Consider the following 25,591-nt stretch of genomic DNA (forward strand, 5'->3'; position numbering starts at 1 on the left):
TGGTTAGCGAGCAAATGTTAAAAAACCTGACGGAAAGGTTATTTTTTCCTGTTTTGACACTAGCCGACCTGGCTAGGTCAGCTAGTGCACTGTGGTTAACAGTGCATCAGGATTTTCATGAGGGACGAGGAAAGGAGGACCAGAAGGAACGTATTGGTTTTGTGTCATTGAAGTTGAAGCCCCCGGCGGGATCCACAGTGAATGTATTTCCGACGAAAATGTCGAACTATATCTCGGTGAAATTGCAGTGCTGGTGGTGGCTCAGAGAGGTGGGGTCGTAGTTGAATAAGTTCCGCTGACGTGTATTGAAGTAGTGGTGTTACTGGATGGAGTATCAAAGATAAAATAATCCAGGTGAAATAATCCATATGAACAGCCCATTGATCCACATTATTGCCGGTGTTGTACCAAACGTAGGCGCCGAAGTACAACAGTCGCTGGGGGAGGCCAGGAGACCAGTAGGCAGGTATAAAACAATTGGTAGCCAAAAAACATACGGGATTGTCAGATGAAAAACAAAATGAAAACAAGCAAACATTTCTGAACTTGTAAACAGAATGGGCTTCTGAGTCAACGACAGAGCAAAAATTAGCAGCAATCCATTGGGCAGCGGCAGTTAGTTTTGCAAGCGTTAACCCAGCCAGAAGTAAGTACGTAGTAAGATTAAACATGTGTGTCTTCTGTAATGAAGACGTAGTAAGATTAAACGAGTGTCTTCTGTGAAGAAGACGTAGTAAGATTAAACATGTTTGTCTTCTGTAATGAAGACGTAGTAAGATTAAACATGTATGTCTTCAGTAATGAAGACGTAGTAAGATTAAACATGTTTGTCTTCTGTAATGAAGACGTAAGATTAAACATGTTTGTCTTCAGTAATGAAGACGTAGTAAGATTAAACATGTTTGTCTTCTGTAATGAAGACGTAGTAAGATTAAACATGTTTGTCTTCTGTGATGAAGATTTAGTAAAATTAAACATGTTCGTCTTCTGTAATGAAGACAGTAAGATTAAACGTGTGTCTTCTGTAATGAAGACGTAGTAAGATTAAACATGTTTCTTCTGTAATGAAGACATAGTAACATTAAACATGTTTGTCTTCTGTAATGAAGACATAGTAAGATTAAACATGTTTCTTCTGTAATGAAGACATAGTAAGATTAAACGTGTGTTCTGTAATGAAGACATAGTAAGATTAAACATGTTTCTTCTGTAATGAATACATAGTAAGATTAAACATGTTTCTTCTGTAATGAAGACATAGTAACATTAAACATGTTTGTCCTCTGTAATGAAGACATAGTAAGATTAAACATGTTTCTTCTGTAATGAAGACATAGTAAGATTAAACGTGTGTTCTGTAATGAAGACATAATCAGATTAAACATGTTTGTCTTCTGTAATGAAGACATAGTAAGATCAAACATGTTTCTTCTGTAATGAAGACGTAGTAAGATTAAACATGTTTTTTCTGTAATGAAGACATAGTAAGATTAAACATGTTTGTCTTCTGTAATGAAGACATAGTAAGATTACACGTGTTCTGTAATGAAGACGTAGTAAGATTAAACATGTTTGTGTCTTCTGTGATGACGACGTAGTAAGATTCAAAATGTTTGTCTTCTGTGATGAAGATGTAGTAAGATTAGACGTGAGTCTTCTGGGATGAAGACGTAATAAGATTAGACATGTTTGTCTTCTGTGATGAAGACGTAGTAAGATTAGACATGTTTGTCTTCTGTGATGAAGACGTGGTAGGATTAAACATGTTTGTCTTCTGTGATGAAGACGTAGTAAGATTAGACGTGTATCTTCTGTGATGAAGACGTAGTAAGATTAGACATGTTTGTCTTCTGTGATGAAGACGTAGTAAGATTAGACATGTTTGTCTTCTGTGATGAAGACGTAGTAAGATTAAACATGTTTGTCTTCTGTAATGAAGACGTAAGATTAAACATGTTTGTCTTCAGTAATGAAGATGTAGTAAGATTAAACATGTTTGTCTTCTGTAATGAAGACATAAGATTAAACATTTTTGTCTTCAGTAATGAAGACGTAGTAAGATTAAACATGTTTGTCTTCTGTGATGAAGATTTAGTAAGATTAAACGTGTTCGTCTTCTGTAATGAAGACATAGTAAGATTAAACATGTGTGTCTTCTGTAATGAAGACGTAGTAAGATAAGACATTTGTGTCTTCTGTGATGAAGACGTAGTAAGATTAGACATGTTTCTTCTGTAATGAAGACATAGTAAGATTAAACATGTTTGTTTTCTGTAATGAAGACACAGTAAGGTTAAACGTGTGTCCTCTGTAATGAAGACGTAGTAAGATAAGACATTTGTGTCTTCTGTGATGAAGACGTAGTAAGATTACACATGTTTCTTCTGTAATGAAGACATAGTAACATTAAACATGTATGTCCTCTGTAATGAAGACATAGTAAGATTAAACATGTTTGTCTTCTGCAATGAAGACGTAAGATTAAACATGTTTGTCTTCAGTAATGAAGACGTAGTAAGATTAAACATGTTTGTCTTCTGTGATGAAGATTTAGTAAGATTAAACATGTTCGTCTTCTGTAATGAAGACATAGTAAGATTAAACATATGTGTCTTCTGTGATGAAGACGTAGTAAGATTAGACATTTGTGTCTTCTGTGATGAAGACGTGGTAAGATTAAATATGTTTCTTCTGTAATGAAGACTAGTAAGATTAAACATGTTTGTCTTCAGTAATGAAGACGTAGTAAGATTAAACATGTTTGTCTTCTGTAATGAAGACGTAGTAAGATAAGACATTTGTGTCTTCTGTGATGAAGACGTAGTAAGATTAGACATGTTTCTTCTGTAATGAAGACATAGTAAGATTAAACATGTTTGTTTTCTGTAATGAAGACACAGTAAGGTTAAACGTGTGTCCTCTGTAATGAAGACGTAGTAAGATAAGACATTTGTGTCTTCTGTGATGAAGACGTAGTAAGATTACACATGTTTCTTCTGTAATGAAGACATAGTAACATTAAACATGTATGTCCTCTGTAATGAAGACATAGTAAGATTAAACATGTTTGTCTTCTGCAATGAAGACGTAAGATTAAACATGTTTGTCTTCAGTAATGAAGACGTAGTAAGATTAAACATGTTTGTCTTCTGTGATGAAGATTTAGTAAGATTAAACATGTTCGTCTTCTGTAATGAAGACATAGTAAGATTAAACATATGTGTCTTCTGTGATGAAGACGTAGTAAGATTAGACATTTGTGTCTTCTGTGATGAAGACGTGGTAAGATTAAATATGTTTCTTCTGTAATGAAGACTAGTAAGATTAAACATGTTTGTCTTCAGTAATGAAGACGTAGTAAGATTAAACATGTTTGTCTTCTGTAATGAAGACGTAGTAAGATTAAACATGTTTGTCTTCTGTGATGAAGATTTAGTAAAATTAAACATGTTCGTCTTCTGTAATGAAGACAGTAAGATTAAACATGTGTGTCTTCTGTAATGAAGACGTAGTAAGATTAGACATTTGTGTCTTCTGTGATGAAGACGTAGTAAGATTAAACATGTTTCTTCTGTAATGAAGACATAGTAACATTAAACATGTTTGTCTTCTGTAATGAAGACATAGTAAGATTAAACATGTTTCTTCTGTAATGAAGACATAGTAAGATTAAACGTGTGTTCTGTAATGAAGACATAGTAAGATTAAACATGTTTCTTCTGTAATGAATACATAGTAAGATTAAACATGTTTCTTCTGTAATGAAGACATAGTAACATTAAACATGTTTGTCTTCTGTAATGAAGACATAGTAAGATTAAACATGTTTCTTCTGTAATGAAGACATAGTAAGATTAAACGTGTGTTCTGTAATGAAGACATAATCAGATTAAACATGTTTGTCTTCTGTAATGAAGACATAGTAAGATCAAACATGTTTCTTCTGTAATGAAGACGTAGTAAGATTAAACATGTTTTTTCTGTAATGAAGACATAGTAAGATTAAACATGTTTGTCTTCTAAGACATAGTAAGATTACACGTGTTCTGTAATGAAGACGTAGTAAGATTAAACATGTTTGTGTCTTCTGTGATGACGACGTAGTAAGATTCAAAATGTTTGTCTTCTGTGATGAAGATGTAGTAAGATTAGACGTGAGTCTTCTGGGATGAAGACGTAATAAGATTAGACATGTTTGTCTTCTGTGATGAAGACGTAGTAAGATTAGACATGTTTGTCTTCTGTGATGAAGACGTGGTAGGATTAAACATGTTTGTCTTCTGTGATGAAGACGTAGTAAGATTAGACGTGTATCTTCTGTGATGAAGACGTAGTAAGATTAGACATGTTTGTCTTCTGTGATGAAGACGTAGTAAGATTAGACATGTTTGTCTTCTGTGATGAAGACGTAGTAAGATTAAACATGTTTGTCTTCTGTAATGAAGACGTAGTAAGATTAAACATGTTTGTCTTCTGTGATGAAGATGTAGTAAGATTAAACATGTTCGTCTTCTGTAATGAAGACATAGTAAGATTAAACATATGTGTCTTCTGTGATGAAGACGTAGTAAGATTAGACATTTGTGTCTTCTGTGATGAAGACGTGGTAAGATTAAATATGTTTCTTCTGTAATGAAGACTAGTAAGATTAAACATTTTTGTCTTCAGTAATGAAGACGTAGTAAGATTAAACATGTTTGTCTTCTGTAATGAAGACGTAGTAAGATTAAACATGTTTGTCTTCTGTGATGAAGATTTAGTAAAATTAAACATGTTCGTCTTCTGTAATGAAGACAGTAAGATTAAACATGTGTGTCTTCTGTAATGAAGACGTAGTAAGATTAGACATTTGTGTCTTCTGTGATGAAGACGTAGTAAGATTAAACATGTTTCTTCTGTAATGAAGACATAGTAACATTAAACATGTTTGTCTTCTGTAATGAAGACATAGTAAGATTAAACATGTTTCTTCTGTAATGAAGACATAGTAAGATTGAACGTGTGTTCTGTAATGAAGACATAGTAAGATTAAACATGTTTCTTCTGTAATGAATACATAGTAAGATTAAACATGTTTCTTCTGTAATGAAGACATAGTAACATTAAACATGTTTGTCTTCTGTAATGAAGACATAGTAAGATTAAACATGTTTCTTCTGTAATGAAGACATAGTAAGATTAAACGTGTGTTCTGTAATGAAGACATAATCAGATTAAACATGTTTGTCTTCTGTAATGAAGACATAGTAAGATCAAACATGTTTCTTCTGTAATGAAGACGTAGTAAGATTAAACGTGTTTTTTCTGTAATGAAGACATAGTAAGATTAAACATGTTTGTCTTCTGTAATGAAGACATAGTAAGATTACACGTGTTCTGTAATGAAGACGTAGTAAGATTAAACATGTTTGTGTCTTCTGTGATGACGACGTAGTAAGATTCAAAATGTTTGTCTTCTGTGATGAAGATGTAGTAAGATTAGACGTGAGTCTTCTGGGATGAAGACGTAATAAGATTAGACATGTTTGTCTTCTGTGATGGAGACGTAGTAAGATTAGACATGTTTGTCTTCTGTGATGAAGACGTAGTAAGATTAGACATGTTTGTCTTCTGTGATGAAGACGTAGTAAGATTAAACATGTTTGTCTTCTGTAATGAAGACGTAAGATTAAACATGTTTGTCTTCAGTAATGAAGATGTAGTAAGATTAAACATGTTTGTCTTCTGTAATGAAGACATAAGATTAAACATTTTTGTCTTCAGTAATGAAGACGTAGTAAGATTAAACATGTTTGTCTTCTGTGATGAAGATTTAGTAAGATTAAACGTGTTCGTCTTCTGTAATGAAGACATAGTAAGATTAAACATATGTGTCTTCTGTAATGAAGACGTAGTAACATTAGACATTTGTGTCTTCTGTGATGAAGACGTAGTAAGATTAGACATGTTTCTTCTGTAATGAAGACATAGTAAGATTAAACATGTTTGTTTTCTGTAATGAAGACATAGTAAGGTTAAACGTGTGTCCTCTGTAATGAAGACGTAGTAAGATAAGACATTTGTGTCTTCTGTGATGAAGACGTAGTAAGATTAAACATGTTTCTTCTGTAATGAAGACATAGTAACATTAAACATGTATGTCCTCTGTAATGAAGACATAGTAAGATTAAACATGTTTGTCTTCTGCAATGAAGACATAAGATTAAACATGTTTGTCTTCAGTAATGAAGACGTAGTAAGATTAAACATGTTTGTCTTCTGTGATGAAGATTTAGTAAGATTAAACATGTTCGTCTTCTGTAATGAAGACATAGTAAGATTAAACATATGTGTCTTCTGTGATGAAGACGTAGTAAGATTAGACATTTGTGTCTTCTGTGATGAAGACGTGGTAAGATTAAATATGTTTCTTCTGTAATGAAGACTAGTAAGATTAAACATGTTTGTCTTCAGTAATGAAGACAGTAAGATTAAACGTGTGTCTTCTGTAATGAAGACGTAGTAAGATTAAACATGTTTCTTCTGTAATGAAGACATAGTAACATTAAACATGTTTGTCTTCTGTAATGAAGACATAGTAAGATTAAACATGTTTCTTCTGTAATGAAGACATAGTAAGATTAAACGTGTGTTCTGTAATGAAGACATAGTAAGATTAAACATGTTTCTTCTGTAATGAATACATAGTAAGATTAAACATGTTTCTTCTGTAATGAAGACATAGTAACATTAAACATGTTTGTCCTCTGTAATGAAGACATAGTAAGATTAAACATGTTTCTTCTGTAATGAAGACATAGTAAGATTAAACGTGTGTTCTGTAATGAAGACATAATCAGATTAAACATGTTTGTCTTCTGTAATGAAGACATAGTAAGATCAAACATGTTTCTTCTGTAATGAAGACGTAGTAAGATTAAACATGTTTTTTCTGTAATGAAGACATAGTAAGATTAAACATGTTTGTCTTCTGTAATGAAGACATAGTAAGATTACACGTGTTCTGTAATGAAGACGTAGTAAGATTAAACATGTTTGTGTCTTCTGTGATGACGACGTAGTAAGATTCAAAATGTTTGTCTTCTGTGATGAAGATGTAGTAAGATTAGACGTGAGTCTTCTGGGATGAAGACGTAATAAGATTAGACATGTTTGTCTTCTGTGATGAAGACGTAGTAAGATTAGACATGTTTGTCTTCTGTGATGAAGACGTGGTAGGATTAAACATGTTTGTCTTCTGTGATGAAGACGTAGTAAGATTAGACGTGTATCTTCTGTGATGAAGACGTAGTAAGATTAGACATGTTTGTCTTCTGTGATGAAGACGTAGTAAGATTAGACATGTTTGTCTTCTGTGATGAAGACGTAGTAAGATTAAACATGTTTGTCTTCTGTAATGAAGACGTAAGATTAAACATGTTTGTCTTCAGTAATGAAGATGTAGTAAGATTAAACATGTTTGTCTTCTGTAATGAAGACATAAGATTAAACATTTTTGTCTTCAGTAATGAAGACGTAGTAAGATTAAACATGTTTGTCTTCTGTGATGAAGATTTAGTAAGATTAAACGTGTTCGTCTTCTGTAATGAAGACATAGTAAGATTAAACATGTGTGTCTTCTGTAATGAAGACGTAGTAAGATAAGACATTTGTGTCTTCTGTGATGAAGACGTAGTAAGATTAGACATGTTTCTTCTGTAATGAAGACATAGTAAGATTAAACATGTTTGTTTTCTGTAATGAAGACACAGTAAGGTTAAACGTGTGTCCTCTGTAATGAAGACGTAGTAAGATAAGACATTTGTGTCTTCTGTGATGAAGACGTAGTAAGATTACACATGTTTCTTCTGTAATGAAGACATAGTAACATTAAACATGTATGTCCTCTGTAATGAAGACATAGTAAGATTAAACATGTTTGTCTTCTGCAATGAAGACGTAAGATTAAACATGTTTGTCTTCAGTAATGAAGACGTAGTAAGATTAAACATGTTTGTCTTCTGTGATGAAGATTTAGTAAGATTAAACATGTTCGTCTTCTGTAATGAAGACATAGTAAGATTAAACATATGTGTCTTCTGTGATGAAGACGTAGTAAGATTAGACATTTGTGTCTTCTGTGATGAAGACGTGGTAAGATTAAATATGTTTCTTCTGTAATGAAGACTAGTAAGATTAAACATGTTTGTCTTCAGTAATGAAGACGTAGTAAGATTAAACATGTTTGTCTTCTGTAATGAAGACGTAGTAAGATAAGACATTTGTGTCTTCTGTGATGAAGACGTAGTAAGATTAGACATGTTTCTTCTGTAATGAAGACATAGTAAGATTAAACATGTTTGTTTTCTGTAATGAAGACACAGTAAGGTTAAACGTGTGTCCTCTGTAATGAAGACGTAGTAAGATAAGACATTTGTGTCTTCTGTGATGAAGACGTAGTAAGATTACACATGTTTCTTCTGTAATGAAGACATAGTAACATTAAACATGTATGTCCTCTGTAATGAAGACATAGTAAGATTAAACATGTTTGTCTTCTGCAATGAAGACGTAAGATTAAACATGTTTGTCTTCAGTAATGAAGACGTAGTAAGATTAAACATGTTTGTCTTCTGTGATGAAGATTTAGTAAGATTAAACATGTTCGTCTTCTGTAATGAAGACATAGTAAGATTAAACATATGTGTCTTCTGTGATGAAGACGTAGTAAGATTAGACATTTGTGTCTTCTGTGATGAAGACGTGGTAAGATTAAATATGTTTCTTCTGTAATGAAGACTAGTAAGATTAAACATGTTTGTCTTCAGTAATGAAGACGTAGTAAGATTAAACATGTTTGTCTTCTGTAATGAAGACGTAGTAAGATTAAACATGTTTGTCTTCTGTGATGAAGATTTAGTAAAATTAAACATGTTCGTCTTCTGTAATGAAGACAGTAAGATTAAACATGTGTGTCTTCTGTAATGAAGACGTAGTAAGATTAGACATTTGTGTCTTCTGTGATGAAGACGTAGTAAGATTAAACATGTTTCTTCTGTAATGAAGACATAGTAACATTAAACATGTTTGTCTTCTGTAATGAAGACATAGTAAGATTAAACATGTTTCTTCTGTAATGAAGACATAGTAAGATTAAACGTGTGTTCTGTAATGAAGACATAGTAAGATTAAACATGTTTCTTCTGTAATGAATACATAGTAAGATTAAACATGTTTCTTCTGTAATGAAGACATAGTAACATTAAACATGTTTGTCTTCTGTAATGAAGACATAGTAAGATTAAACATGTTTCTTCTGTAATGAAGACATAGTAAGATTAAACGTGTGTTCTGTAATGAAGACATAATCAGATTAAACATGTTTGTCTTCTGTAATGAAGACATAGTAAGATCAAACATGTTTCTTCTGTAATGAAGACGTAGTAAGATTAAACATGTTTTTTCTGTAATGAAGACATAGTAAGATTAAACATGTTTGTCTTCTAAGACATAGTAAGATTACACGTGTTCTGTAATGAAGACGTAGTAAGATTAAACATGTTTGTGTCTTCTGTGATGACGACGTAGTAAGATTCAAAATGTTTGTCTTCTGTGATGAAGATGTAGTAAGATTAGACGTGAGTCTTCTGGGATGAAGACGTAATAAGATTAGACATGTTTGTCTTCTGTGATGAAGACGTAGTAAGATTAGACATGTTTGTCTTCTGTGATGAAGACGTGGTAGGATTAAACATGTTTGTCTTCTGTGATGAAGACGTAGTAAGATTAGACGTGTATCTTCTGTGATGAAGACGTAGTAAGATTAGACATGTTTGTCTTCTGTGATGAAGACGTAGTAAGATTAGACATGTTTGTCTTCTGTGATGAAGACGTAGTAAGATTAAACATGTTTGTCTTCTGTAATGAAGACGTAGTAAGATTAAACATGTTTGTCTTCTGTGATGAAGATGTAGTAAGATTAAACATGTTCGTCTTCTGTAATGAAGACATAGTAAGATTAAACATATGTGTCTTCTGTGATGAAGACGTAGTAAGATTAGACATTTGTGTCTTCTGTGATGAAGACGTGGTAAGATTAAATATGTTTCTTCTGTAATGAAGACTAGTAAGATTAAACATTTTTGTCTTCAGTAATGAAGACGTAGTAAGATTAAACATGTTTGTCTTCTGTAATGAAGACGTAGTAAGATTAAACATGTTTGTCTTCTGTGATGAAGATTTAGTAAAATTAAACATGTTCGTCTTCTGTAATGAAGACAGTAAGATTAAACATGTGTGTCTTCTGTAATGAAGACGTAGTAAGATTAGACATTTGTGTCTTCTGTGATGAAGACGTAGTAAGATTAAACATGTTTCTTCTGTAATGAAGACATAGTAACATTAAACATGTTTGTCTTCTGTAATGAAGACATAGTAAGATTAAACATGTTTCTTCTGTAATGAAGACATAGTAAGATTGAACGTGTGTTCTGTAATGAAGACATAGTAAGATTAAACATGTTTCTTCTGTAATGAATACATAGTAAGATTAAACATGTTTCTTCTGTAATGAAGACATAGTAACATTAAACATGTTTGTCTTCTGTAATGAAGACATAGTAAGATTAAACATGTTTCTTCTGTAATGAAGACATAGTAAGATTAAACGTGTGTTCTGTAATGAAGACATAATCAGATTAAACATGTTTGTCTTCTGTAATGAAGACATAGTAAGATCAAACATGTTTCTTCTGTAATGAAGACGTAGTAAGATTAAACGTGTTTTTTCTGTAATGAAGACATAGTAAGATTAAACATGTTTGTCTTCTGTAATGAAGACATAGTAAGATTACACGTGTTCTGTAATGAAGACGTAGTAAGATTAAACATGTTTGTGTCTTCTGTGATGACGACGTAGTAAGATTCAAAATGTTTGTCTTCTGTGATGAAGATGTAGTAAGATTAGACGTGAGTCTTCTGGGATGAAGACGTAATAAGATTAGACATGTTTGTCTTCTGTGATGGAGACGTAGTAAGATTAGACATGTTTGTCTTCTGTGATGAAGACGTAGTAAGATTAGACATGTTTGTCTTCTGTGATGAAGACGTAGTAAGATTAAACATGTTTGTCTTCTGTAATGAAGACGTAAGATTAAACATGTTTGTCTTCAGTAATGAAGATGTAGTAAGATTAAACATGTTTGTCTTCTGTAATGAAGACATAAGATTAAACATTTTTGTCTTCAGTAATGAAGACGTAGTAAGATTAAACATGTTTGTCTTCTGTGATGAAGATTTAGTAAGATTAAACGTGTTCGTCTTCTGTAATGAAGACATAGTAAGATTAAACATATGTGTCTTCTGTAATGAAGACGTAGTAACATTAGACATTTGTGTCTTCTGTGATGAAGACGTAGTAAGATTAGACATGTTTCTTCTGTAATGAAGACATAGTAAGATTAAACATGTTTGTTTTCTGTAATGAAGACATAGTAAGGTTAAACGTGTGTCCTCTGTAATGAAGACGTAGTAAGATAAGACATTTGTGTCTTCTGTGATGAAGACGTAGTAAGATTAAACATGTTTCTTCTGTAATGAAGACATAGTAACATTAAACATGTATGTCCTCTGTAATGAAGACATAGTAAGATTAAACATGTTTGTCTTCTGCAATGAAGACATAAGATTAAACATGTTTGTCTTCAGTAATGAAGACGTAGTAAGATTAAACATGTTTGTCTTCTGTGATGAAGATTTAGTAAGATTAAACATGTTCGTCTTCTGTAATGAAGACATAGTAAGATTAAACATATGTGTCTTCTGTGATGAAGACGTAGTAAGATTAGACATTTGTGTCTTCTGTGATGAAGACGTGGTAAGATTAAATATGTTTCTTCTGTAATGAAGACTAGTAAGATTAAACATGTTTGTCTTCAGTAATGAAGACGTAGTAAGATTAAACATGTTTGTCTTCTGTAATGAAGACGTAGTAAGATTAAACATGTTTGTCTTCTGTGATGAAGACATAGTAAGATTAAACATGTTTTTTCTGTAATGAAGACATAGTAAGATTAAACATGTTTGTCTTCTGTAATGAAGACATAGTAAGATTACACGTGTTCTGTAATGAAGACGTAGTAAGATTAAACATGTTTGTGTCTTCTGTGATGACGACGTAGTAAGATTCAAAATGTTTGTCTTCTGTGATGAAGATGTAGTAAGATTAGACGTGAGTCTTCTGGGATGAAGACGTAATAAGATTAGACATGTTTGTCTTCTGTGATGAAGACGTAGTAAGATTAGACATGTTTGTCTTCTGTGATGAAGACGTGGTAGGATTAAACATGTTTGTCTTCTGTGATGAAGACGTAGTAAGATTAGACGTGTATCTTCTGTGATGAAGACGTAGTAAGATTAGACATGTTTGTCTTCTGTGATGAAGACGTAGTAAGATTAGACATGTTTGTCTTCTGTGATGAAGACGTAGTAAGATTAAACATGTTTGTCTTCTGTAATGAAGACGTAAGATTAAACATGTTTGTCTTCAGTAATGAAGATGTAGTAAGATTAAACATGTTTGTCTTCTGTAATGAAGACATAAGATTAAACATTTTTGTCTTCAGTAATGAAGACGTAGTAAGATTAAACATGTTTGTCTTCTGTGATGAAGATTTAGTAAGATTAAACGTGTTCGTCTTCTGTAATGAAGACATAGTAAGATTAAACATATGTGTCTTCTGTAATGAAGACGTAGTAACATTAGACATTTGTGTCTTCTGTGATGAAGACGTAGTAAGATTAGACATGTTTCTTCTGTAATGAAGACGTAGTAAGATTAAACATGTTTGTTTTCTGTAATGAAGACATAGTAAGGTTAAACGTGTGTCCTCTGTAATGAAGACGTTGTAAGATAAGACATTTGTGTCTTCTGTGATGAAGACGTAGTAAGATTAGACATGTTTCTTCTGTAATGAAGACATAGTAACATTAAACATGTATGTCCTCTGTAATGAAGACATAGTAAGATTAAACATGTTTGTCTTCTGCAATGAAGACGTAAGATTAAACATGTTTGTCTTCAGTAATGAAGACGTAGTAAGATTAAACATGTTTGTCTTCTGTGATGAAGATTTAGTAAGATTAAACATGTTCGTCTTCTGTAATGAAGACATAGTAAGATTAAACATATGTGTCTTCTGTGATGAAGACGTAGTAAGATTAGACATTTGTGTCTTCTGTGATGAAGACGTGGTAAGATTAAATATGTTTCTTCTGTAATGAAGACTAGTAAGATTAAACATGTTTGTCTTCAGTAATGAAGACGTAGTAAGATTAAACGTGTTCGTCTTCTGTAATGAAGACATAGTAAGATTAAACATATGTGTCTTCTGTAATGAAGACGTAGTAACATTAGACATTTGTGTCTTCTGTGATGAAGACGTAGTAAGATTAGACATGTTTCTTCTGTAATGAAGACGTAGTAAGATTAAACATGTTTGTTTTCTGTAATGAAGACATAGTAAGGTTAAACGTGTGTCCTCTGTAATGAAGACGTTGTAAGATAAGACATTTGTGTCTTCTGTGATGAAGACGTAGTAAGATTAGACATGTTTCTTCTGTAATGAAGACATAGTAACATTAAACATGTATGTCCTCTGTAATGAAGACATAGTAAGATTAAACATGTTTGTCTTCTGCAATGAAGACGTAAGATTAAACATGTTTGTCTTCAGTAATGAAGACGTAGTAAGATTAAACATGTTTGTCTTCTGTGATGAAGATTTAGTAAGATTAAACATGTTCGTCTTCTGTAATGAAGACATAGTAAGATTAAACATATGTGTCTTCTGTGATGAAGACGTAGTAAGATTAGACATTTGTGTCTTCTGTGATGAAGACGTGGTAAGATTAAATATGTTTCTTCTGTAATGAAGACTAGTAAGATTAAACATGTTTGTCTTCAGTAATGAAGACGTAGTAAGATTAAACATGTTTGTCTTCTGTAATGAAGACGTAGTAAGATTAAACATGTTTGTCTTCTGTGATGAAGATTTAGTAAAATTAAACATGTTCGTCTTCTGTAATGAAGACAGTAAGATTAAACATGTGTGTCTTCTGTAATGAAGACGTAGTAAGATTAGACATTTGTGTCTTCTGTGATGAAGACGTAGTAAGATTAAACATGTTTCTTCTGTAATGAAGACATAGTAACATTAAACATGTTTGTCTTCTGTAATGAAGACATAGTAAGATTAAACATGTTTCTTCTGTAATGAAGACATAGTAAGATTAAACGTGTGTTCTGTAATGAAGACATAGTAAGATTAAACATGTTTCTTCTGTAATGAATACATAGTAAGATTAAACATGTTTCTTCTGTAATGAAGACATAGTAACATTAAACATGTTTGTCTTCTGTAATGAAGACATAGTAAGATTAAACATGTTTCTTCTGTAATGAAGACATAGTAAGATTAAACGTGTGTTCTGTAATGAAGACATAATCAGATTAAACATGTTTGTCTTCTGTAATGAAGACATAGTAAGATCAAACATATTTCTTCTGTAATGAAGACGTAGTAAGATTAAACATGTTTTTTCTGTAATGAAAACATAGTAAGATTAAACATGTTTGTCTTCTAAGACATAGTAAGATTACACGTGTTCTGTAATGAAGACGTAGTAAGATTAAACATGTTTGTGTCTTCTGTGATGACGACGTAGTAAGATTCAAAATGTTTGTCTTCTGTGATGAAGATGTAGTAAGATTAGACGTGAGTCTTCTGGGATGAAGACGTAATAAGATTAGACATGTTTGTCTTCTGTGATGAAGACGTAGTAAGATTAGACATGTTTGTCTTCTGTGATGAAGACGTGGTAGGATTAAACATGTTTGTCTTCTGTGATGAAGACGTAGTAAGATTAGACGTGTATCTTCTGTGATGAAGACGTAGTAAGATTAGACATGTTTGTCTTCTGTGATGAAGACGTAGTAAGATTAGACATGTTTGTCTTCTGTGATGAAGACGTAGTAAGATTAAACATGTTTGTCTTCTGTAATGAAGACGTAAGATTAAACATGTTTGTCTTCAGTAATGAAGATGTAGTAAGATTAAACATGTTTGTCTTCTGTAATGAAGACATAAGATTAAACATTTTTGTCTTCAGTAATGAAGATGTAGTAAGATTAAACATGTTTGTCTTCTGTAATGAAGACATAAGATTAAACATTTTTGTCTTCAGTAATGAAGACGTAGTAAGATTAAACATGTTTGTCTTCTGTGATGAAGATTTAGTAAGATTAAACGTGTTCGTCTTCTGTAATGAAGACATAGTAAGATTAAACATATGTGTCTTCTGTAATGAAGACGTAGTAACATTAGACATTTGTGTCTTCTGTGATGAAGACGTAGTAAGATTAGACATGTTTCTTCTGTAATGAAGACGTAGTAAGATTAAACATGTTTGTTTTCTGTAATGAAGACATAGTAAGGTTAAACGTGTGTCCTCTGTAATGAAGACGTAGTAAGATAAGACATTTGTGTCTTCTGTGATGAAGACGTAGTAAGATTAAACATGTTTCTTCTGTAATGAAGACATAGTAACATTAAACATGTATGTCCTCTGTAATGAAGACATAGTAAGATTAAACATGTTTGTCTTCTGCAATGAAGACGTAAGATTAAACATGTTTGTCTTCAGTAATGAAGACGTAGTAAGATTAAACATGTTTGTCTTCTGTGATGAAGATTTAGTAAGATTAAACATGTTCGTCTTCTGTAATGAAGACATAGTAAGATTAAACATATGTGTCTTCTGTGATGAAGACGTAGTAAGATTAGACATTTGTGTCTTCTGTGATGAAGACGTGGTAAGATTAAATATGTTTCTTCTGTAATGAAGACTAGTAAGATTAAACATGTTTGTCTTCAGTAATGAAGACGTAGTAAGATTAAACATGTTTGTCTTCTGTAATGAAGACGTAGTAAGATTAAACATGTTTGTCTTCTGTGATGAAGATTTAGTAAAATTAAACATGTTCGTCTTCTGTAATGAAGACAGTAAGATTAAACATGTGTGTCTTCTGTAATGAAGATGTAGTAAGATTAGACATTTGTGTCTTCTGTGATGAAGACGTAGTAAGATTAAACATGTTTCTTCTGTAATGAAGACATAGTAACATTAAACATGTTTGTCTTCTGTAATGAAGACATAGTAAGATTAAACATGTTTCTTCTGTAATGAAGACATAGTAAGATTAAACGTGTGTTCTGTAATGAAGACATAGTAAGATTAAACATGTTTCTTCTGTAATGAATACATAGTAAGATTAAACATGTTTCTTCTGTAATGAAGACATAGTAACATTAAACATGTTTGTCTTCTGTAATGAAGACATAGTAAGATTAAACATGTTTCTTCTGTAATGAAGACATAGTAAGATTAAACGTGTGTTCTGTAATGAAGACATAATCAGATTAAACATGTTTGTCTTCTGTAATGAAGACATAGTAAGATCAAACATGTTTCTTCTGTAATGAAGACGTAGTAAGATTAAACATGTTTTTTCTGTAATGAAAACATAGTAAGATTAAACATGTATGTCTTCTAAGACATAGTAAGATTACACGTGTTCTGTAATGAAGACGTAGTAAGATTAAACATGTTTGTGTCTTCTGTGATGACGACGTAGTAAGATTCAAAATGTTTGTCTTCTGTGATGAAGATGTAGTAAGATTAGACGTGAGTCTTCTGGGATGAAGACGTAATAAGATTAGACATGTTTGTCTTCTGTGATGAAGACGTAGTAAGATTAGACATGTTTGTCTTCTGTGATGAAGACGTGGTAGGATTAAACATGTTTGTCTTCTGTGATGAAGACGTAGTAAGATTAGACGTGTATCTTCTGTGATGAAGACGTAGTAAGATTAGACATGTTTGTCTTCTGTGATGAAGACGTAGTAAGATTAGACATGTTTGTCTTCTGTGATGAAGACGTAGTAAGATTAAACATGTTTGTCTTCTGTAATGAAGACGTAAGATTAAACATGTCTGTCTTCAGTAATGAAGATGTAGTAAGATTAAACATGTTTGTCTTCTGTAATGAAGACATAAGATTAAACATTTTTGTCTTCAGTAATGAAGACGTAGTAAGATTAAACATGTTTGTCTTCTGTGATGAAGATTTAGTAAGATTAAACGTGTTCGTCTTCTGTAATGAAGACATAGTAAGATTAAACATATGTGTCTTCTGTAATGAAGACGTAGTAACATTAGACATTTGTGTCTTCTGTGATGAAGACGTAGTAAGATTAGACATGTTTCTTCTGTAATGAAGACGTAGTAAGATTAAACATGTTTGTTTTCTGTAATGAAGACATAGTAAGGTTAAACGTGTGTCCTCTGTAATGAAGACGTAGTAAGATAAGACATTTGTGTCTTCTGTGATGAAGACGTAGTAAGATTAAACATGTTTCTTCTGTAATGAAGACATAGTAACATTAAACATGTATGTCCTCTGTAATGAAGACATAGTAAGATTAAACATGTTTGTCTTCTGCAATGAAGACGTAAGATTAAACATGTTTGTCTTCAGTAATGAAGACGTAGTAAGATTAAACATGTTTGTCTTCTGTGATGAAGATTTAGTAAGATTAAACATGTTCGTCTTCTGTAATGAAGACATAGTAAGATTAAACATATGTGTCTTCTGTGATGAAGACGTAGTAAGATTAGACATTTGTGTCTTCTGTGATGAAGACGTGGTAAGATTAAATATGTTTCTTCTGTAATGAAGACTAGTAAGATTAAACATGTTTGTCTTCAGTAATGAAGACGTAGTAAGATTAAACATGTTTGTCTTCTGTAATGAAGACGTAGTAAGATTAAACATGTTTGTCTTCTGTGATGAAGATTTAGTAAAATTAAACATGTTCGTCTTCTGTAATGAAGACAGTAAGATTAAACATGTGTGTCTTCTGTAATGAAGACGTAGTAAGATTAGACATTTGTGTCTTCTGTGATGAAGACGTAGTAAGATTAAACATGTTTCTTCTGTAATGAAGACATAGTAACATTAAACATGTTTGTCTTCTGTAATGAAGACATAGTAAGATTAAACATGTTTCTTCTGTAATGAAGACATAGTAAGATTAAACGTGTGTTCTGTAATGAAGCCATAGTAAGATTAAACATGTTTCTTCTGTAATGAATACATAGTAAGATTAAACATGTTTCTTCTGTAATGAAGACATAGTAACATTAAACATGTTTGTCTTCTGTAATGAAGACATAGTAAGATTAAACATGTTTCTTCTGTAATGAAGACATAGTAAGATTAAACGTGTGTTCTGTAATGAAGACATAATCAGATTAAACATGTTTGTCTTCTGTAATGAAGACATAGTAAGATCAAACATGTTTCTTCTGTAATGAAGACGTAGTAAGATTAAACATGTTTTTTCTGTAATGAAAACATAGTAAGATTAAACATGTTTGTCTTCTAAGACATAGTAAGATTACACGTGTTCTGTAATGAAGACGTAGTAAGATTAAACATGTTTGTGTCTTCTGTGATGACGACGTAGTAAGATTCAAAATGTTTGTCTTCTGTGATGAAGATGTAGTAAGATTAGACGTGAGTCTTCTGGGATGAAGACGTAATAAGATTAGACATGTTTGTCTTCTGTGATGAAGACGTAGTAAGATTAGACATGTCTGTCTTCTGTGATGAAGACGTAGTAAGATTAGACGTGTTTCTTCTGTAATGAAGACATAGTAAGATTAAACATGTTTGTTTTCTGTAATGAAGACATAGTAAGGTTAAACGTGTGTCTTCTGTAATGAAGACGTAGTAAGATAAGACATTTGTGTCTTCTGTGATGAAGACGTAGTAAGATTAAACATGTTTCTTCTGTAATGAAGACATAGTAACATTAAACATGTATGTCCTCTGTAATGAAGACATAGTAAGATTAAACATGTTTGTCTTCTGCAATGAAGACGTAAGGTTAAACATGTTTGTCTTCAGTAATGAAGACGTAGTAAGATTAAACATGTTTGTCTTCTGTGATGAAGATTTAGTAAGATTAAACATGTTCGTCTTCTGTAATGAAGACATAGTAAGATTAAACATATGTGTCTTCTGTGATGAAGACGTAGTAAGATTAGACATTTGTGTCTTCTGTGATGAAGACGTGGTAAGATTAAATATGTTTCTTCTGTAATGAAGACTAGTAAGATTAAACATGTTTGTCTTCTGTAATGAAGACATAGTAAGATTAAACATGGTTGTCTTCTGTAATGAAGACATAGTAAGATTAAACATGTGTCTTCTGTAATGAAGACATAGTAAGATTAAACGTGTGTTCTGTAATGAAGACGTAGTAAGATTAAACATGTTTGTCTTCTGTAATGAAGACATAGTAACATTAAACATGTGTCTTCTGTAATGAAGACATAGTAAGATTAAACGTATGTTCTGTAATGAAGACGTAGTACGATTAAACATGTTTGTCTTCTGTAATGAAGACATAGTAAGATTAAACATGTTTGGTTTGTCTTCTGTGATGAAGACGTAGTAAGATTAAACATGTTTCTTCTGTAATGAAGACATAGTAAGATTAAACATGTTTGTCTTCTGTAATGAAGACATAGTAAGATTAAACATGTTTCTTCTGTAATGAAGACATAGTAAGATTAAACGTGTTCTGTAATGAAGACGTAGTAAGATTAAACATGTTTGTGTCTTCTGTGATGAAGATGTAGTAAGATTCAAAATGTTTGTCTTCTGGGATGAAGACGTAATAAGATTAGACATGTTTGTCTTCTGTGATGAAGACATAGTAAGATTAGACATGTGTGTCTTCTGTGATGAAGACGTAGTAAGATTAAACATGTTTGTCTTCTGTGATGAAGACGTAGTAAGATTAGACGTGTGTCTTCTGTGATGAAGATGTAGTAAGATTAGACATGTTTGTCTTCTGTGATGAAGACATAGTAAGATTAGACATGTTTGTCTTCTGTGATGAAGAAGTAGTAAGATTAGACGTGTCTTCTGCGATGAAGACATAGTAAGATTAGACATGTTTGTCTTCTGTGATGAAGACATAGTAAGATTAGACATGTGTGTCTTCTGTGATGAAGACGTAGTAAGATTAGACATGTGTGTCTGCTGTGATGAAGACGTAGTAAGATTAGACATGTTTGTCTTCTGTGATGAAGACGTAAGATTAGACATGTTTGTCTTCTGTGATGAAGACGTAGTAAGATTAGACATGTGTGTCTTCTGTGATGAAGACGTAGTAAGATTAGGCATGTTTGTCTTGTGTGATGAAGACGTAGTAAGATTAGACATGTTTGTCTTCTGTGATGAAGACGTAGTAAGATTAGACATGTTTGTCTTCTCTGATGAAGACGTAGTAAGATTAGACATGTTCGTTGTGTTAAAATGAACTCTGGTACATTTGCCTGTTGAATGTGGTTCGTTGGGGCAGGTGTGAAAGATGTCGTTTGAACTCGGGTGCAGACCTAACAATCGCACCGAGACTGCTTGAAAAGGTGGGTCTCTGTCCGCCTCCGGGTGAACTGGGGTGTGGTTTGTTTGTGGTGTGATGTTACCAGTACCAGACTCAGGACATTTTGAAAAATTAAAAGCGGGGTTTTCTGAAAATTAGTCATGTCCCCTCATCTGTCCACATTTGTCCTCTTGTGTACGATGACTGTTGTGTATATTTTTACCTGGACAACTGCAGTAATGTATATTGTTACCTGAACAACTGCAGTAACGTATATTTTTACCAGGACAACTGCAGTAATGTGTATTGTTACCTGAGCAACTGCAGTAACGTATATTTTTACCTGGACAACTGCAGTAACGTATAATTTTACCTGGACAACTGCAGTAATGTATATTTTTACCTGGACAACTGAAGTAACGTATATTTTTACCTGGACAACTGCAGTAACGTATATTTTTACCTGGACAACTGCAGTAATGTATATTTTTACCTGGACAACTGCAGTAACGTGTATTTTTACCTGGACAACTGCAGTAATGTATATTTTTACCTGGACAACTGCAGTAATGTATATATTTTTTACATTTATATCAGATTTTTCCCTTTTTCTCCCAATTTATTGGCCAATCGATCCCTATTTTAGTTCAAACACCCACCGTCGTACTGCATGCGTTCGCCAACTGCATCTCCCCGGCCGGCATTCTCGAAGGAGACGCCTCGCCACTTCCGTGACAAGATGTCTCCAGGCCAAACCACTGCTTTTTCCGACACACACAGAGACGCATTCATGTGACAAACACAAGTCGACTCCGCCCCCCTCCCAAAGACAGCGTTGCCAATTATTGCTGCTTCATCGAGTCCAGCCATAGTCGGATCTGACGAGACCGGGGCGCGAACCCCGGTCAGCAGTGAACAACTGCATTGACACAAAGCAGTAACGTATATTTTTACCTGGACAACTGCAGTAATGTATATTTATACCTAGACAACTGCAGTAACGTATATTTTTACCTGGACAACTGCAGTAACATATATTTTTACCTAGACAACTGCAGTAACGTGTATTTTTACCTGGACAACTGCAGTAATGTATATTTTTACCTAGACAACTGCAGTAATGTGTATTCTTACCTGGACAACTGCAGTAACGTGTATTTTTACCTGGACAACTGCAGTAATGTATATTTTTAAGTGGACAAAGATTTGTGCTTTCTCCTTTGATTTTTACCCTAAATTAATTTTTAACTAGGGTGGGTGGCCAGATGCAGATTGTCCAAATGCAGTACAGACTGTTAAGATTTTGAAAGATGGGCATCCGGGTGGCGTAGTGGTCTATTCTGTTTCCTACCAACACGGGGATTGCCGGTTCGAATCCCCGCGTTACCTCTGGCTTGGTCGGGCGTCCCTACAGACACAATTGGCCATGTGTGTGGTTGAGAAGCCGGACGTGGGGTATGTGTCCTGGTCGCTGCACTAGCACCTCCTCTGGTCAGTCGGGGCGCCTGTTCGGGGTGGGAGGGGGAACTGGGGTGAATAGCGTGATCTTCCCATGTGCTATGTCCCCCTGGTGAAACTCCTCACTGTCAGGTGAAAAGAAGCAGCTGGTGACTTCACATGATCGGCAGAGGGGGTGCAGCAGAGACCGGGACGGCTCGGAAGAGTGGGGTAATTGGACGGGTACAATTGGGGAGAAAAAAGGGGGGGGGTTAAAAAATAAAACAAAAGATATAAAAGACAGCTGGGGATGGTTTATAATATCCAGTCTGTAAAGACATCTGGGGATGGTTTATAACATCCAGTCTGTAAAGACAGCTGGGGACTGGTTTATATTATCCAGTGTGTAAAGACAGCTGGGGATGCTTTATAATATCCAGTGTGTAAAGACAGCTGGGGACTGGTTTATAATATCCAGTGTGTAAAGACAGCTGGGGACAGGTTTATAATATCCAGTGTGTAAAGACAGCTGGGGATGGTTTATAATATCCAGTCTGTAAAGACAGCTGGGGATGGTTTATAACATCCAGTCTGTAAAGACAGCTGGGGACTGGTTTATATTATCCAGTGTGTAAAGACAGCTGGGGATGCTTTATAATATCCAGTGTGTAAAGACAGCTGGGGACAGGTTTATAATATCCAGTCTGTAAAGACAGCTGGGGATGCTTTATAATATCCAGTCTGTAAAGACCGCTAGGGACTGGTTTGTAATATCCAGTGTGTAAAGACAGCTGGGGACTGGTTTATAATATCCAGTGTGTAAAGACAGCTGGGGACTGGTTTATAATATCCAGTCTGTAAAGACAGCTGGGGATGGTTTATAACATCCAGTGTGTAAAGACAGCTGTGGACTGGTTTATAATATCCAGTGTGTAAAGACAGCTGGGGATGCTTTATAATATCCAGTCTGTAAAGACAGCTGGGGATGGTTTATAACATCCAGTCTGTAAAGACAGCTGTGGACTGGTTTATAATATCCAGTGTGTAAAGACAGCTGGGGATGCTTTATAATATCCAGTCTGTTAAGACAGCTGGGGATGCTTTATGATATCCAGTGTGTAAAGACAGCTGAGTATGCTTTATAATATCCAGTCTGTAAAGACAGCTGGGGATGGTTTATAATATCCAGTCTGTAAAGACAGCTGGGGATGCTTTATAATATCCAATGTGTAAAGACAGCTGGGGACAGGGTTAGGGTTAGGGTTAGGGACAGATGGTTTCTATGTGGTTGTTAGATGGTAACTATTGTGTGGTTGCTAGATGGTTACTATGTGGTTGCTAAATGGTTACTATGTGGTTGCTAAATGGTTTCTATGTGGTTGTTAGATGGTTACTACGTGGTTGCTAGATGGTTACTATGTGGTTGCTAGGTGGTTACTATGTGATTGCTAGATGGTTTCTATGTGGATGTTAGATGGTTACTATGTGGTTGTTAGATGGTTACTAGTGTGTGGTTGCTAGATGGTTACTATGTGGTTGCTAGATGGTTTCTATGTGGTTGTTAGATGGTTACTACGTGGTTGTTAGATGGTTACTACGTGGTTGCTAGATGGTTTCTATGTGATTGCTAGATGGTTTCTATGTGGTTGTTAGATGGTTACTATGTGGTTGTTAGATGGTTACTAGTGTGTGGTTGCTAGATGGTTACTATGTGGTTGCTAGATGTTTTCTATGTGGTTGTTAGATGGTTACTATGTGGTTGCTAGATGGTTACTACGTGGTTGCTAGGTGGTTTCTACGTGGCTGCTAGATGGTTACTACGTGGTTGTTAGATGGTTACTACGTGGTTGTTAGGGTAGGTTCAAGTGCATAGAATCCAAAGCACAGCCCATTTTAATCTTGATATAGCTCATAATGGCTGGGATGATCTGTTAACACCTATATGTGTTGACATATAGGTGTTAACAGATCATCCCAGCCAGCTGATTGTGTAACAGTCTCTTTCTAAAGGCCTCTTCACATCAAGTCTGCTATTTCTGTACATAGAAATGCATGATGGGATTTTAAAACAGACGTATGCCTCTCTACAAATGTCTGCACACGCTGTCTGAAACTCATATTACAACAATGCATAATTTTTTCAGTCCGACCCAGATCAATTTCTGCATTTTTCAGATGTCATTAAAAACTGACTGACCAATAACATAAGATTTATTCACCGATGGCTCACGACATGTGTCTGAAGTGCTGTAGCTGTGTTCCTTAACTTGGAGGTGAAGAGAACTTTTCTGAGAGCCACATTGGTGTGTGTGTGTGTGGGTGTGGGCCCTGTGATGGCCTGGCGGCCTGTCCAGGGTATCTTCCCGCCTGCCGCCCAGTGACTGCTGGGATAGGCTCCAGCATCCCCTTGACCCTGAGAGCAGGATAAGTGGCTTGGATAATGGATGGATGAACTACCTCTGGCTTGGTCGGGTGTCCCTACAGACACAATTGGCTGTGTCTGTGGGTGGGAAGCCAGATGTGGGTATGTGTCCTGGTTGCTGCTCTAGCGCCTCCTCTGGTCGTCTGGGGGGAGGGGGAACTGGGGAAAATAACGTGATCATCCCACGTGCTACGTCCCCCTGGTGAAACTCCTCACCATCAGGTGACTCCACATGTATGTGAGGAGGCATGTGGTAGTCTGCAGCCCTCCCTGCATCAGCAAAAGGGGTGGAGCAGTGACCGCGACGGCTCGGAAGAGTGGGGTAACTGGCCAGATACAAGGGGGGGGGGGTAAATAAATAAAAGCAGGAAATTTAGTGACGTTCATTGTTTCACAGCAGCCGAGCAGGCCTCTAAAGGAGGCGTTTGAGTGTGATCATCAGCTTATAGCTCGACTGGAGTTTTCCCTTTCGGCATGCGATGAAAATGCCCATGCTTGTTTTTACCATCTTTACCATTTGTACATCTGACAGCACAACAACTGTGAGGCATTTCATTTTAAATCAATTTCTCAGTGAAGATCTCTTCAAAGTGAACGTAGTAATGTTAACAAACACAAGACTCGTGGCCCCTTTTTGCCTCACAATCTGCACACACACATTTGGTGCATGTAAACAAGGGAACACGTCTATATGTTTGTGTGTGTGTGTGTGTGTGTGTGTGTAGGAGGACCTACGTAGGAGCAATGCCCGGGAAGATCATCCAGTGTCTGAAGAAAACAAAGACGGAGAACCCACTTGTGCTTATAGATGAGGTGTGTGTTGAGTTGTCAGTACTACATTAATTTTAAAATATTGTCATTGCAAGAGAAGTATTAATGTTCCTTGCTAACCCCCTGCCAGGTGGATAAGATAGGCCGTGGTTACCAGGGGGACCCCTCCTCAGCACTGTTAGAACTTCTGGACCCTGAACAGAACGCCAACTTCCTTGACCACTACCTAGACGTACCCGTAGACCTATCAAAGGTAGTAGTGTGTGTTTGTTCATGGGGGTGGAATGGGGCATGGGTTGATATGTACATGTGTATGCTGAGTTGAAGACCATCTGTAAGTGTTGGGCTGCTCTTCAGACCAAGTGATGTATGCATAGCAGGACAAACACAGCTGCAGCTAATGAAATCAATGATGGATCTGTTTGATTTAGATGTGCTCCATACCACATCTAAATCAAACAGACCC

The 25,591-nt window shown here is 34.6% G+C and overlaps 1 protein-coding gene across 1 annotated transcript in view; it reads left to right on the top strand.

Moving 5' to 3' along the window:
- lonp1 (lon peptidase 1, mitochondrial) overlaps positions 1-25,591 on the top strand; it is a 132,352-nt gene that overhangs the window by 20,301 nt on the left and 86,460 nt on the right. Inside the window, exons 13-14 of the mRNA XM_056276015.1 lie at positions 25,080-25,167; positions 25,256-25,378. Coding sequence (XP_056131990.1) covers positions 25,080-25,167; positions 25,256-25,378 — 211 coding nt within the window. The remainder of the gene's footprint in view (positions 1-25,079; positions 25,168-25,255; positions 25,379-25,591) is intronic.

The sequence above is a fragment of the Lampris incognitus genome, chromosome 3, assembly GCF_029633865.1.
Source record: "Lampris incognitus isolate fLamInc1 chromosome 3, fLamInc1.hap2, whole genome shotgun sequence".
In the NCBI taxonomy this organism is placed as follows: domain Eukaryota; kingdom Metazoa; phylum Chordata; class Actinopteri; order Lampriformes; family Lampridae; genus Lampris; species Lampris incognitus.